General features: G+C 46.7%; 1 protein-coding gene across 1 annotated transcript; it reads left to right on the forward strand.

The window, feature by feature from the left end:
- Positions 1-2,407: 2,407 nt before the first annotated feature.
- Positions 2,408-4,576, forward strand: LOC8040042 (neural-cadherin; the record flags this gene model as incomplete). Its single annotated transcript, XM_040209197.3, is given in 2 exon segments — positions 2,408-2,551; positions 3,184-4,576. A coding segment is annotated over 1 exon segment (1,258 nt), but the record flags the coding sequence as incomplete, so codon positions are not given.
- Positions 4,577-13,434: the final 8,858 nt, after the last annotated feature.

Raw genomic sequence — 13,434 nt, forward strand, 5'->3', positions numbered from 1 at the left:
TGTGGTACACAAGGCCAGTAGAGGATTTTGCTAGCAGGCGTATGTGATCTCACAAAGGCATGCAGCTCCAGAAAACCGTGGCTGCTCACGAGATTTTCAAATGTACTTCCAGAATTCCTTTTTGAAACACATAGTCGTAGAAGGTGCTGTGGCAGCCCAGCAATTGCTCTAGTCAAATCCAGACAAGGGAACCAACCCCCCCTCCCCGTTTGATTAGTTCAAAAGTAATATGGCCACTGCAATGTCTTGAAACATGCTGGTATAGTGCTCCTCCAGGTAGAAATGGGCAGAGGCAATTGAACCTGCAGGATTTCCGAGTTCTGCAGCACCAGCTTTACCTCACATGCTCCAAGCCAAGTGAATTAACACACTTGGCCATTGATGTTACAATGCTTTGACCAGTGCAAGTGCTTGAAATTATGGATATGAAGCAGTGCATCATTGTTTTCTTAAAAGATCAGGAAGAGGTTTCAACAAATAAATACACCAAGGAATAGTTTGATAACGGTGTAGAAAAAAGACTGGTCTATATTATTTCACTTCAATAACTAAAAAAAAAAAAAAAATCTGAGCAGATAGCATTTAGAAATTAGAGGTATGCTGAAAGCAATGTGAACACTCTTTGAAGCCAAGTACCTATTTTGAAGCCAAGTACCTATTTTAAGGCTAGAGTACAGGACCAAAAGGAACCAACCAATAGAACAGCGGAACATGCAAAACTCGTTCCACACCATCTTTGAAGAACGAGCCACACGAGGTGTGAATGATTTTCGGTCTGCCTTGGTGTCTGGAGGAGCTCAGCAGCTTAAGCAATCACCGTTATCACTGCTGCAACAAAAAACAAACAAAAAAAAAGCAAAAATTGGTGAATTAATTTTTTTTTCTTTTTTTCAATCAGCACTATAGAGCCTTGCTTAACCTTTAGATTCAATTCAGTAGAATGGACACTGCATCATAATCGTCTGCTGTCTCATGGCACTGATGAACAAGTTGTACCATACCGGTGCGCATGGTCGTTTAAAAAAAATTTGAACTGGCACAATGCCAGCTGACTTATGACACATTACAAGATGTCTAATGTGTTGCAATTGCATATCCTTGGTCACTTCATAAGCAAAATGGCACAATACATCACTGACAGGCCGCATGGAACAACATATATAAAGGGAGATCTTGAGGAAGCCAGGCTGGTGTGTCAAGAAACAAACACTAAAGACAGAAATGTAAAAAAAAAAAAAAATGAAAGGGCTAAATTATTTTGTAGTAACATCAGATACACGGTAGAGGAGGTGGCAAATTACATTCCAGAAACAAACAGGTCTAAATATGTGACTGTCATACTGATGGTTTAGCATTTATAAACAGATAGAATGCTACAATTAGATGGCCGCTCAAGATTAGGTCATGGAAAGGACAGTTTCATTTTCTATAGCAAAACATCATAGACCAGTTTGTGAAGTTGCGTGAAAACTGAAGCTTCTGAGTGGGCTGGAGCGTTACGTTGCACGACTTAGTGGAGAGTTGCAGGGATGGGTGAAAGAAACATGAAAAAGGATGGGCGAAACAAAAACGTAAAGCACACTGAACCAGTTTCTGGAGGTGGATCTGCGTTCCTCACAAATGTAACTTCCTGCCTTCAAGGTCTGCAGAACGAACGGCCAATGGATATATCGTTCATCAAAAATTACATTCTTTGGCTCTCTTGAGTCTTCTTGTGCTTAGTAATGAAACTATAAATATTCAATAACAGGGTTGTACGGTACGTACGTACATACTACAGCCTTTCCTACAATATTATAGCAGCACTTCGCTCTTCGTTAGATTTTGACGAAATGGTTCATACTCTTATCACAAATACAAAGGGCTCACACAGATAAAAGTACGTTCAAAATGGTTCGACTAGATTATTAACACCCTTGTCTGTTCCACAATGAAAGTGATGTCGGTTCATAGCCCGGTGCCTCGGTTTCGGTTGTATGTCATGCAACCGAAAAGCCACCAAACTTTCCGCTGTGATGCCGAATATTCGGAGCAAATTTGTCATCGCTTCATGAGAGCATGTTGGTATATATACAAGGTAACTTTTGAAAGACGCAACGCTCCATTTCAAACGCTGTGTCACCGCACTACATACAAATGACAAGAGTCATCACGGAGGGAGAAAATTTCTAACAAATGTAACAAAAAACATGAATTCAGCGGCTGTTCTAAGTAGATGCTTTACCCCCTTACGCACTGGACAAGTGTCAGAGCAGAAACCACAAACTGGCCTCAAAATAAATTTATATAGAACTAAATTAAGGAATAAGTTTCTTAAATAAGTAAAATTACGCATTTATATATACTTTAAACTTTTCTTTTTGAGTTGCTGGCGGTTTAGTGGGCTCAGTTGGTTCAGTTTCAAAAAAGAGGGGGTGGTGGCTTCTTTCAAAGAATGGCTGCTTCTGCCGTTGTCTTTCGAGTCGGCTTGGTGTGGATAGGTGCGTGTGTTTTGAGCTGTACGAAAATGCATGCATGCGCTTTTCTATGCCTTTAAACTCTATTTTGGAAGGTAAGTTATCGTTCCTTAACGTCCTATGAAAACGTCTGTTCGGTTTTCACTTTTAGAGCTTAAGTTTCCGTGCAGTGGGAACGGAAAGGTGCCTAACGGAGTGACATCTATTATGCTCGGACCGCACACCCCCCCTCCCTCCTTTCAGCCGAGCATTCGTGATCCGAATCTCGCTCATCGTGCTTCAAAAGTTTATTCGTGTGGAGCGTTTGCATGTGAAGTTGTTGCACAAAGCGGACAGGCGCTAAAACTTCCAAATGACCGGCTAGTCCGTGCATAAATCGAATTTTTTGCGCCTGGCCCAGCTAGGGTCGGTACCGTTCTGCTCGCCGTCAGTAGTAGATGTTTCGTGTTTTTTCATTGAATGCAGTTCCAGAATGTTAAACTGACGCTCGCGAGCCCAACGGAGATACCCAGTCTATTCTCCGGTGGGCTCCGCGGCTTAATTTTGACGCGGAACATTGGTTGCATTGCTCGCAAAGCTGCTTGCGGGCCGTTTCGGCGTTAGGCTTAGTGAGGACGCCGAGCGTCTCGGCAGTACGCTACGCCAGGGTGCATTGACTCTGGACGGCGCGCTGTCCGGTGCGGCACCGGCGGTGTGCGCCTAACGTTGGCGATGTTTCCCGCCTCAGGTGTGGCGGTGGCGGAGCCCGTGCGGCGGTGAAGAAGGCACGACGCCTTGCATGCGTCGGCCGGTCCTACTCTGAGACGGGCTTTCGGGTATCCACGGCCCGAACCCAGCGAGCGACACGCGGTGCTGTCGGGCGATGGCGCCCCCTCCAAGATTGATCTGCGCGCTGCTGGTCGCCGCCTCGGCAGTCGCCTCGGCTTCCAAGTCGGCCTCGACAGTCGTGGTTCTTCCCGACAACGTTTATCCGGGCTATGGTGTCAAGCGGCTGCCTTACGTGGGACAGACGTTTGGGCTAGACGGGGACCTCAGGGTGGCGCGCTGCTTTGACGTCTTGAGCGACGGCCTGCTCATGGTCACTTCAAACGTATCCCACCTCGTGGGACGGCCCGGAACGCTAATACTGCGCGAGACCGACTTTCCCCCCTCCCCCGAGAGGTCCGACCGCGAACAAGCGCTGGCGGTGCACGTCGTACCGCAGCAGAGTATGCTGCGCTTTCCGAAGGAAGAGTATGGTGCCAGCATCGTCGAAAACGGGCTGCCCGGGGCCCAGGTCGCCGTGCTGGACGGTGCGACGACCGACTCCTGTCGTGACGATGTCAGGTACGAGATCGTCTCGGGGGATGACGACGGCGCCTTCCATCTGTCCCCGTTGTCTCGAAATTCAACGCGGTTGGTGCTACGCGCCCGGACGCCACTCGACAGGGAGACGCAGAACCGCTACGACCTGACCATTCGAGCCTTCAACGGCCTCGAGTCTGCCCGGACCCGCGTGGTCGTGGAAGTCCTCGACGTAAACGACAACGATCCGGTGCCGGAGCGCCGGTCCTATACCTTCCGCGTGCCTCTAAGCTCCGAGCCCTATTCGATCGTGGGCAACGTGAGTGCCACGGACTCGGACGGAGACGCCGTCGCCTTCCGGCTTAGCGACCGGCACCCGTTTTTCACCATGGTCCCCAAGACTGGCGAGCTGATGCTCACGCGGGGCCTCGAACCCAAAACGTACAAGCTGGCGGTGCGACTCCGCGACCGGGGCACCCCTCCACGTCGCGGTCCCACCGTGGCCGTCTACGTGGACGCCTTCGAGCCGGACGAAGCGGCTCCGGCGAGCAGCCAGGAAGACTCGGTGGTGCGGATACGGCGCTCCTCGATCATCGTGCGCCCCACGAAGAGCTACCTGTACAAGGAGACCGATGGCCGCGACGTGAACAAGACGGTCTTCACGCTGGACAAGAAGGCCGTGGACGAGACGTTCGAGCTGGAGAAGCCCGACCGCTGGGTCCACGTGAGCGCCAACGGGGACGTCAAGGTAAAGGAGAAGTGGGACTACGAGCAGCTGGACAAGGAGAAGTCCATCGACTTCTGGGTGCTGGCAAGGCCTGCAGGCAACCCGAGCGGTGAGTGAATCCCTTCTCTCGTGGGCATGTCTCCTGCTGGCAGAGCGTTCCTGCCCGGTCGACACCATAATGGCTGCCTCCAGGGGGTTGGCGTTGCTCACATTCTCCCCGGAGGACATGTGCATGCGGCAGTGCGTTCTGGCAGAGCCACCTGCTCCTATGCATATTCTTCTGTGTTCCTCTTGGTGCGGTAGAAGCGAGGCCCCGACTGGTCTCCTGTTGCCTCCACTAGGTTTTTCAGGAGGCCAGTCGGGCATAGTCCTGTATTCAACAGTTTTAACTAGGGAAAGAAGAATTCATCTTGGTCACAACGACCACCAGTGCCGTTTGATTGACGTGGACTCGAGCCAGAAAAAATATATGCAACTAGGCCAACTAGTTCCACAAAGTCTTTTAGGAATATAGGTGTGTGTGTGCAAAAATTACTGCAAAGCTATTAAAGGGGCACTCAGGTGGATTTTGAGATTGCCTATTTATGGTGATAACTCAATCTATGACCTCTAAGCATCCTTAAATATCCAAAATTACTCATGGGCGACAGATTTCCCTATAAAAATATCTAATCAAATCGCGACACGCCCCTCTTTCTGCTTAGAACAGACACCAGGGAGGCGCCGTCGGATTGCGTTTTTGGGCTGCAAGCAGGGCACATACTGTCACTCGTGTCAGTTTCAAACAATAATTGCTGGATTAAGTCTCCTGCACCCAAAGATTTGACATCTTTGTCAAAATATAATGCACATCGTGCCTAAAAAGAGCAATAAGAGTAACATTTAGAATCTCCAGACAGTTAACTAGTTTAATTGGTCGGATTTTATGGATGTTGGGGGACCCAAGAATTCCCCCCTTCCCCTCAGGAAAAATTAGAGCCTGTGCATTTCTATTGCTACAAGTTTACTGCATGTCTTGCCATCTAGCGCTGGTCATTTTTACTGACTGAAGCCCAACAAACAATACATCAAGAACAAGCTTCTACTTACTAAAAGCACTTGAGTGCCCCTTTAAAGTGTCTAGGTGCACTGGAGATAGGTTTTTCTTGCCATTATGTCTAAGGCTAAGCAGTTAGATTATACTTATGTCCATGTAAATATGTTATGGCATGGTCTGCTCTGCTTTCACGAACGAGAACATGCACTTCTGAATTCCGTATGCAGCGTTGTTGGCACTTCATTGAAATCTAGCTTCAGTGATGCCAACATTGTGAATTTTCTGGTTGATCTAGTGTCTCTCTTATCTAGAGAAAAATGGGTTTGCTACAGAAGTTTCCGAACTGTGGTACTTGTACCCCTACGGGTACTTGAAGGGACCATAAGGGCTAGTTCTGACATTTGAGGTTCCCACTGGCCAAAGGTAGAAAAACGGGCACCCCTTTTCAACTTCTAAGCTGATGGAGCCTCGCAACTACACAAATCTAAACTGTTGCAGAATACCTTTAGAGGCAATATATTCTGTTTTCCTAACTATAGTCCACTGACTATACACGTTTAAAACCTGAAAATTCAGATTTTGTAGATTATCTACAAGAAAAGCAAGCCCTATACAAGGGTTAGTTTTTCAAGGTAGTTCATTATGATGAGACATGACAGATTTTGTGAGTCGCAGGTTATGTTAATCATAATTTCTTTGTGCACTTTTAAAGTGAGCATTTTGCATGTTTTTTTGGCCCGCTGTATATGAGAGAATGCTTTTATGTGCAAACTATGCACTGGTAGGAACTATGCACTGTGTGGTACTCAGAAAGAAACGTTTTTTCACCCGAAATTTGTCCCTATACTTCAGACTATAGTCCCCTATAGTCTGGTAAGTATGGTACTTAAACATCATGTGTACTCAGTGCATTCCTCTGCATCTGCAAACAGCAGTGGAAGTTACACTGTCATGTCTGTGAGGAGTCTTCAGATAGACAAAGTGACAACCTCACAACCTGGTGGTGTTGTGGAGACTACTGCTACAAGATAAACACCAGTGACCGACTCTGATGTCACGCCTCTGTGGTGGCGGTGGTGCCTGTGCGGTGCATGTGTTGACTGATCAATTGGTACGGTTTCTGCAGTGCCCACAGCTGGTGTGGGCAAACACCAGCTTGTTTGTAAACAGCATATTGATCTATAGAGGCCCAATGTTGGTGGCTGGAACCTTCATCAGACTAGGCGTGCCAGTCATAATACATCCTCATTGTTGCTGCTTAAGGCGAGCGTGTAGTGATTATGAATACTTAATATAGTAAGAATAAAAAATAAAATGACTGCAGACTTTCACAGACAACCACACTTTTTCATTTAGCAACCCCGAATGTTGTTGCTAAATGAGGGTGGTTGTGATTTTTCATGCAAAGAGTGTGGCAGTTTAAATATTCCTCCGTTTCATACTCCAAGTCACCACAGAATATGTTAACTTTCGACGTCATCTGCAAAAATGGTTGGTCGCAGTTTTGGATGTGGATCAGTGGGTGAAGGCTGGTGTTTTTAGCACAGAAGAGGCCATGGAGAAAGCCCTCATTGAGAGGTCAACATTTTTTTAGAGCGCAGCTCTTAGGCGTCCGTTTACGGCTTGAGCGGCGTCACCGTCGGCGTAACTGTGAGGTCACTTGACCCCCGTGAGGGGAGAAGAGAAAGGGGAGCAGGGAGGATGAGCAGGGGGTACGAATCCGAATTTTCATTACAAAGACTTTTATCTCTTGTCCCTCGGCTGGCTTCGAACCGGAGCCCTTTCGTTCAGTAGTAGCGGGCAGAATCACGAGGGAGGAGGAATATACCCTCCCCTCAGTACCCTTCCCTTCTCCTCCTCAAGAGCTGTGCTCCAATTCGGCGTTACAGGGAGTTGTAAACGGCTTTCATTTTTTTTATAGGTTTTTATAGCTGGCTGATTTCCAGCTACTGTCTTAAAATGTTGAACACTTTATCAGGGCAGATCAGCTCTCGAAACACACTGGTTAGTCCTTGAAAGCAATCTGTATTATACTTCTGTTGTTACCTCATTAGTTCCTTTTACTTTAGCAGACACACAGAGTCGAAATTGATATGACAAGACTGCTCAAGACAGTCTTACCGAGACAGCCGATAGCTAGCGATTGTGCTGCTATTTATAAAGTAAGGTCGGTAGTTAGTAGTAAAATAACCATAAAATAAGTTTTGTTTATCCCTTTGGGCAGGGGTTTTCTAACAGCTACTTATACCCTTAGGGATACTTGAGCAGGGTGTAGTTGGGGGTATTCTTATTTTCATAATTGCAGATTGGGATGGGACTGTCTTGAGGGTACCTTCATAGATTATTTTCTATCCTTACATTCTAGGTTCTCGTTGCTCCAACATAACAGCATCACAATTCAGCTTTTGTTAAATGGTCGTTAGTATGCATTCACGGTGCCAGAACTAAGCATGGTCTTGGCACTGGCTGCAATCACACTCTGAGTATTTTCACATGCTTAATGTATGCCTCTTGATACCTCAAAATTTTTTGCAACTTTGTTGTTCCTACGAACTTGAACCTTGAAAAACGGGGAATGTGATTGAAGTTGCTGTTCTGACCACGGTCGAAGTATTAAGTATTAGGAGGAGACCGATTCTCGAGCGTTCGCCCTGCTAAAATGGAAAGAGGTGGGAGGAGCTTTCCCTGAATTGTATGATCGTATGGTCGGCACCAACAATTGTAATAAGGGGAACAAAACAGGCATCAACAAGTGCACACATCCCTCTAGTTGTATTATGGTGCCTGGAGCGTGTCTTCGACTTGTGTGTTCAGCGTCCTGTGCTTCTCGTACGTCAAAAGTGGTCCCGAAGGGGCAACAAATTACGCCGCAAAAGCCGGAGTGTCATGCTGTTGCATGTCACGATCATGTCGGTTGCTCGTAGAAATGCTAACGAGAAGCTCAGAGTAGCACAACCGAGCGCGAGTGTTGCTGTCGTCACAGCGTCCCAGCTTCTGGCTGCCGAAGCTTCCGAGGACTGCCACACTGGAGAGCGACCTGCCTTAGGCAGGTCGCTCTCCTTAGGCAGGGGTGCCCGTTATCTCCTTTGCTGTTTATGTTGTATCTGAGAGGATTGGAGGATAGACTAGAGAAGAGTGGGCTTGGATTCGACCTTTCTTACAGTAAGCTAGGCCAAAAAATTTGGCAATCCTTACCGGGATTGATGTGTGCGGATGATATCGTACTAATGGCTAAGAACAGGACAGAGTTGCAGGAATTAATGAGCATCTGTGGTAGGGAAGGAGAGGAATTAGGTTTAGAATTCAGTAGTGAAAAATCAGCAGTCATGATTTTTAACGATGATGAAGTTGAGAGGCTGAAGATACAGAATATTACAGTTGAGAGAGCTAGTAAATACAAGTATCTAGGAGTATGGATATGTGATGGTGCAGAATATCTCAATGAGCATGAAAAGTATATAATAAATAAGGGCAACAGAAATGCAGCTGTAATGAAAAATAGAGCACTTTGGAATTACAACAGGTATGAGGTGGTGGGAGAGATTTGGAAAGGGGTCACGGTGCCTGGCTTGACTTTTGGAAACGCAGTGCTATGCATGAAATCCGAAGTGCATGCGAGACTAGAAATAAAACAGCGCGGAGTAGGTAGACTGGCTTTGGGGGCACATTGCAAAACACCAGGGGGATCGGTGGCCGAGTGGTCTAGCGCACACCAGCTCGGAGCACGTGGAGCGAAAGCTCGCGCTGCAGAACCCAGGGATACTGGGTTCGAGCCCCACCCCTGCCCGTTTCGATCTGGATGAGCATCGTACCGGCGTGCGGTCGTGTATCACTACTGCGTGACGCACGTTAAAGACCCCAGGTAGCGGTTTGTACCGCACTGGCTAAATTTCTCATCTACAGCTGGGAGACTCGTCGCCCCTGTGAGGCAGACCAAGTTCTAGGCTGTATAAACACACACAACCCAATTTTTTTTTTTTTTTTTGCAAAACACCAAACCAAGGAGTACAAGGAGACATGGGATGGGCGTCATTTGAGAGCAGGGAAGCGGTGAGCAAGATAGAATTTGAGGATAGGTTGAGGCAAATAGATGGGGAGCAATGGGCACGAAAGGTTTTCAGCTATTTATACATGAGGAGTGTAGACACAAAGTGGAGACAGCGCACTAGGAAATTAAGGGGAAATTTTTTCGGCTATAGTGAAGATACGGAAAAGCAAGTCTCAGTTAAGAAGAAAGTTAAGGCCATAGAAAGAGATCGATGGCTAGAGGGAATGCAGACAAAGACAGCTCTGGAAAGCTATAGATTAAACAAAACAGTTATTGCCAAAGAAAGCATTTATGACAATTCTAGGGGAAGCTCATTGTTGTTTGAGGCGAGGACGGGTGTTCTGCGAACCAGAACGTACAGAGCGAAGTACCAGGAAATGGATACAGTGTGCACTGCTTGTGGAGAGGAAGACGAGACGGCTGAGCACTTGATACTCTACTGTAAAGGGCTTCACCCTATGCCTACCGAAGACAACATAGATTTAATATCTGATAGGGCGAAAGACTGTAGAGATTACCAAGCATAGATTGCTATCAAGGCAAAGCCCAGAGGGAAGCTCTTCATGACAATGCCCCGGCTCACTCGGCACAGGCGACGTTGTCACGCGTGGCCTCTGAAATTTTGCGTCATCCGCCATATTCTCCCGATTGCGCGTATGCCAGGCTGCTCTTCTACACTTGAAACATCGAGCAGCCAGATTTATTTACCTCATACGTACGCGTTATCCACAATAAAGAGTCGTACAGCCTTCTATGGTTTTGGGATGCTGGTTCTCTTGTGCAGTTTTTGCTTTCCTTTTCTAGCTCAAGAACCAAGTAAAGGCTCCTCCCACATCTTTCCACTTTATCAGAGGTCTTCAGTTTTCGTTCTGCTTCGTTCTTCACCTGTCGCCGACTATAGCTGATGTTTTTTTTTTCTTTGTGTGTTTTTGGCTTTGGACGATGAAAACACAACTGCAGCTTTTCGTTTAATTTAACTCTCATTAATAAAATAGCGCAAACTTGACGAGGACGGAGAGGCACACATACGACAGGACTTGCGCTGACTTCCAACTAAAGATGGTGTAATGCGCGAAAAAACACGGACGAAAACGAAGGGAGAACTGGACAAGACGCGGTGTAACTTTCAACTGAATGGTTTATTTGGATGAAATACTTTTAAAAATATAAAAACCGGCACACTTGGAACACAGATAGGGTCTAACCCCCCCCCCCCCCCCCCCCTCCCCCCAATCCCCTCAAATACCAGCGTCATTAGTTCTTTAGATAATAGAAATCTTTATCGGACAATGACTAAGGGTGCGCTTACACCAGAGTTGTCGTGGTGGGACTTAAAGCGGCACTGACACCTCAAAGGTCGTATTTTTTTTATTGTCGGAAACGATGCAGCAAGTTGTAATCATATCCACGAAAAAAAGAAAACACCGCGAAAAAAAAAAATTCTTTAAGTGCGCGCGCGCCTTTTTATTTTTGGCGCTTTCCTCTCCGGCTCCTCGCCTCCACGCTTATTTTGATTGGTGACGTCAAAAATCATGAAATTTAGGAGCTTTGTAGGCGGCATTCAATAACTGCAATCGTAAAACATGTTTTTTAACGCAATTGCGAACGCAGTACGGCCCTTCTTTTTGAAATACCAAAAATCAGAGTCCGGTGTGACGTCGCCTCCTGGATTTGTATCCTCACTAGAAAAACTTGGCGGCGCTCGAGCAGAGGATGATCGGCGAGTCGGGGAACCGGGCGAAGAAACCGTTTTTTCCCGGTCCTCCGGCGCCCTTCTCTCCCGCTCCTCACCTCCTCGCTTCGGGTCGCGGTGGTTTGGAGCGGAGGTGCGAAAGAAAGTCGACTCGCAGGAGACCGCAAAATTTGACGTCACTGCGCTGGTGCGGATCGCGCGGGAACTTCAAATTCGACACTTGTAAATTTTTTTTTTTACTTACGAATACTGAATTCCCAAGTTTCGAATTTTGAGGGTAATATCCCGGTATCGTTTTCAATTGCTTCGGATAATATTAAAAAAAAAAATGTTTTGATGTGTCAGTGCCCCTTCAAGGCCCGTTTACACACTTGCAACCGAGTACGACCGACTGAGACAAGACCGGCTTTAAGCCTCTGGCAACGGCTTAAGACCGGATGCGCTGCTGCTGAGTTGGTGGTAAGCCGTCACAAGAGGATTAAAAACTGTTCTTGTGTCAGTCGGTTGTAGTCAAACGCAAGTGTGTGGACGGGCTTTTAAGCAGGAAGGCTTGATAAATTTCTCTGGCCGTTCTTGTTTTGTAATGGCGCATGACACAGGTCTCGCCAGAGATGGGGCTGGACTTCTCAGAGTTACGCCGAGTCCTGTCCAGCTTTCGTCCGTGTTTTTTTGGCGTTTTACACCATGTTCCAACTAAGTTTATTGCAACATTAAACCAAGCAATGTATACCATCGCCTGCGGGAAAAAAAAAACAACAAAAAACTCCCATAAATAAAATAAATACAAAAAACAAATTATAATTCTTGTTTACCACGCGCCAATCGAAGCGGTTAAAACCATCAAGTTACTTTGTTGTCAATGAGACACACCGAAGGCACGCTGACGCACTTGTCTCCAGGCTTTTTTTTTTTGATAAAACGAAACGCTTCTATCATATCTCTCTCTTGCTCTCTTCAAGAATTCGTCAATTTCAAAAGTGCTTCACACCCACAGTGCCTACAGTGATTTTTTCGTAACGATAGACATAGACTATGTTCGCGAGCTCTATCATTGAAACAGCGACCAGGGGCCCTAATCCAGACACTTGGCGAAAAAGTCGGCAAGAAATCCGCCGGCTATGATTGGCTGGCGCCAAGGTCAAGTGTGGCGTTGGCCAATCGTTGCCGCCAGATTTCTCGCCGACGTTTTCGTCAAGTGTCCAGCTTTGGGCCCCTGTTCGTCCGATGTAAATGCGGCCACAGCTAAAATGAATTTCATAAAGAACCCCCAGCGCATGCTTTTTTTTTTTTTCTTTTTGCGCATTGAACACGTTTATGTCCTGTAAGCATTGGACATATTTTGCCACGCTTGCAATGCATCGATTTTTTTTTTGTTGATCTGTTCGCGAGCACGTTTTTTTTTTTTTTTTTTTAGGGGCGAAGCTGGTTAGGGTTTAGCCTTGTCCGTCCGGTGTCCGTGCTCACATTTGCACTGCCTCCGAAATCGGCCCACTTACAAACGTACGCCCCGGGTTCCAACTTAGGACCGCTTGCTTACGAGGCAGACGTCTTAACCACTACGCTACACTCCAACGTTGCGTGTAGCCGCTCAACGTCTATACAGGAGAGGGCGCTGCGGTCAAATGCGTATATACTCGCGTTAAACTTTGCATGCATTGGCTCAACGTTTTTAGACGAGAGGGCGCTGCGGTCAAATGCGTATATACTCGCGTTAAACTTTGCATGCATTGGCTCAACGTTTTTAGACGAGAGGGCGCTGCGGTCAAATGCTCAGGTGCGTATATAACCAGGATCCATACCACACATTCTCTTTCTGACATGGACCGTTGACTTTAACGGAGAAGATACGTTCCCACGGCTTCTAGCGGATCCAAGCTGATCCACTAGAAGAACCACTGGTTCTGCATTTCACCGACCATAAAGCAGTAATAATGACGTCGAAATGCAACCCGCAACTCAGCACAACCTATGAGCAATAAAAAAAAATCATCACCATCACCACTCCATATGAACAATAAAATCGGTATCATCAGCACCACCAGAGCTTCGCCCCAATCAACATCATTCATTACGTGGAGATGCGGCCTCTTTTATTATTATATGACCCATTCATTTTCTGTAAAAGGCTCTCGCAAACACCTGATAGTAATATGGTAGGGTACCTCGCAAATTTAAACCGCTTGAACTGAA

The sequence above is a fragment of the Ixodes scapularis genome, unplaced genomic scaffold, assembly GCF_016920785.2.
Source record: "Ixodes scapularis isolate PalLabHiFi unplaced genomic scaffold, ASM1692078v2 PGA_scaffold9__187_contigs__length_104089568, whole genome shotgun sequence".
Taxonomy (NCBI): domain Eukaryota; kingdom Metazoa; phylum Arthropoda; class Arachnida; order Ixodida; family Ixodidae; genus Ixodes; species Ixodes scapularis.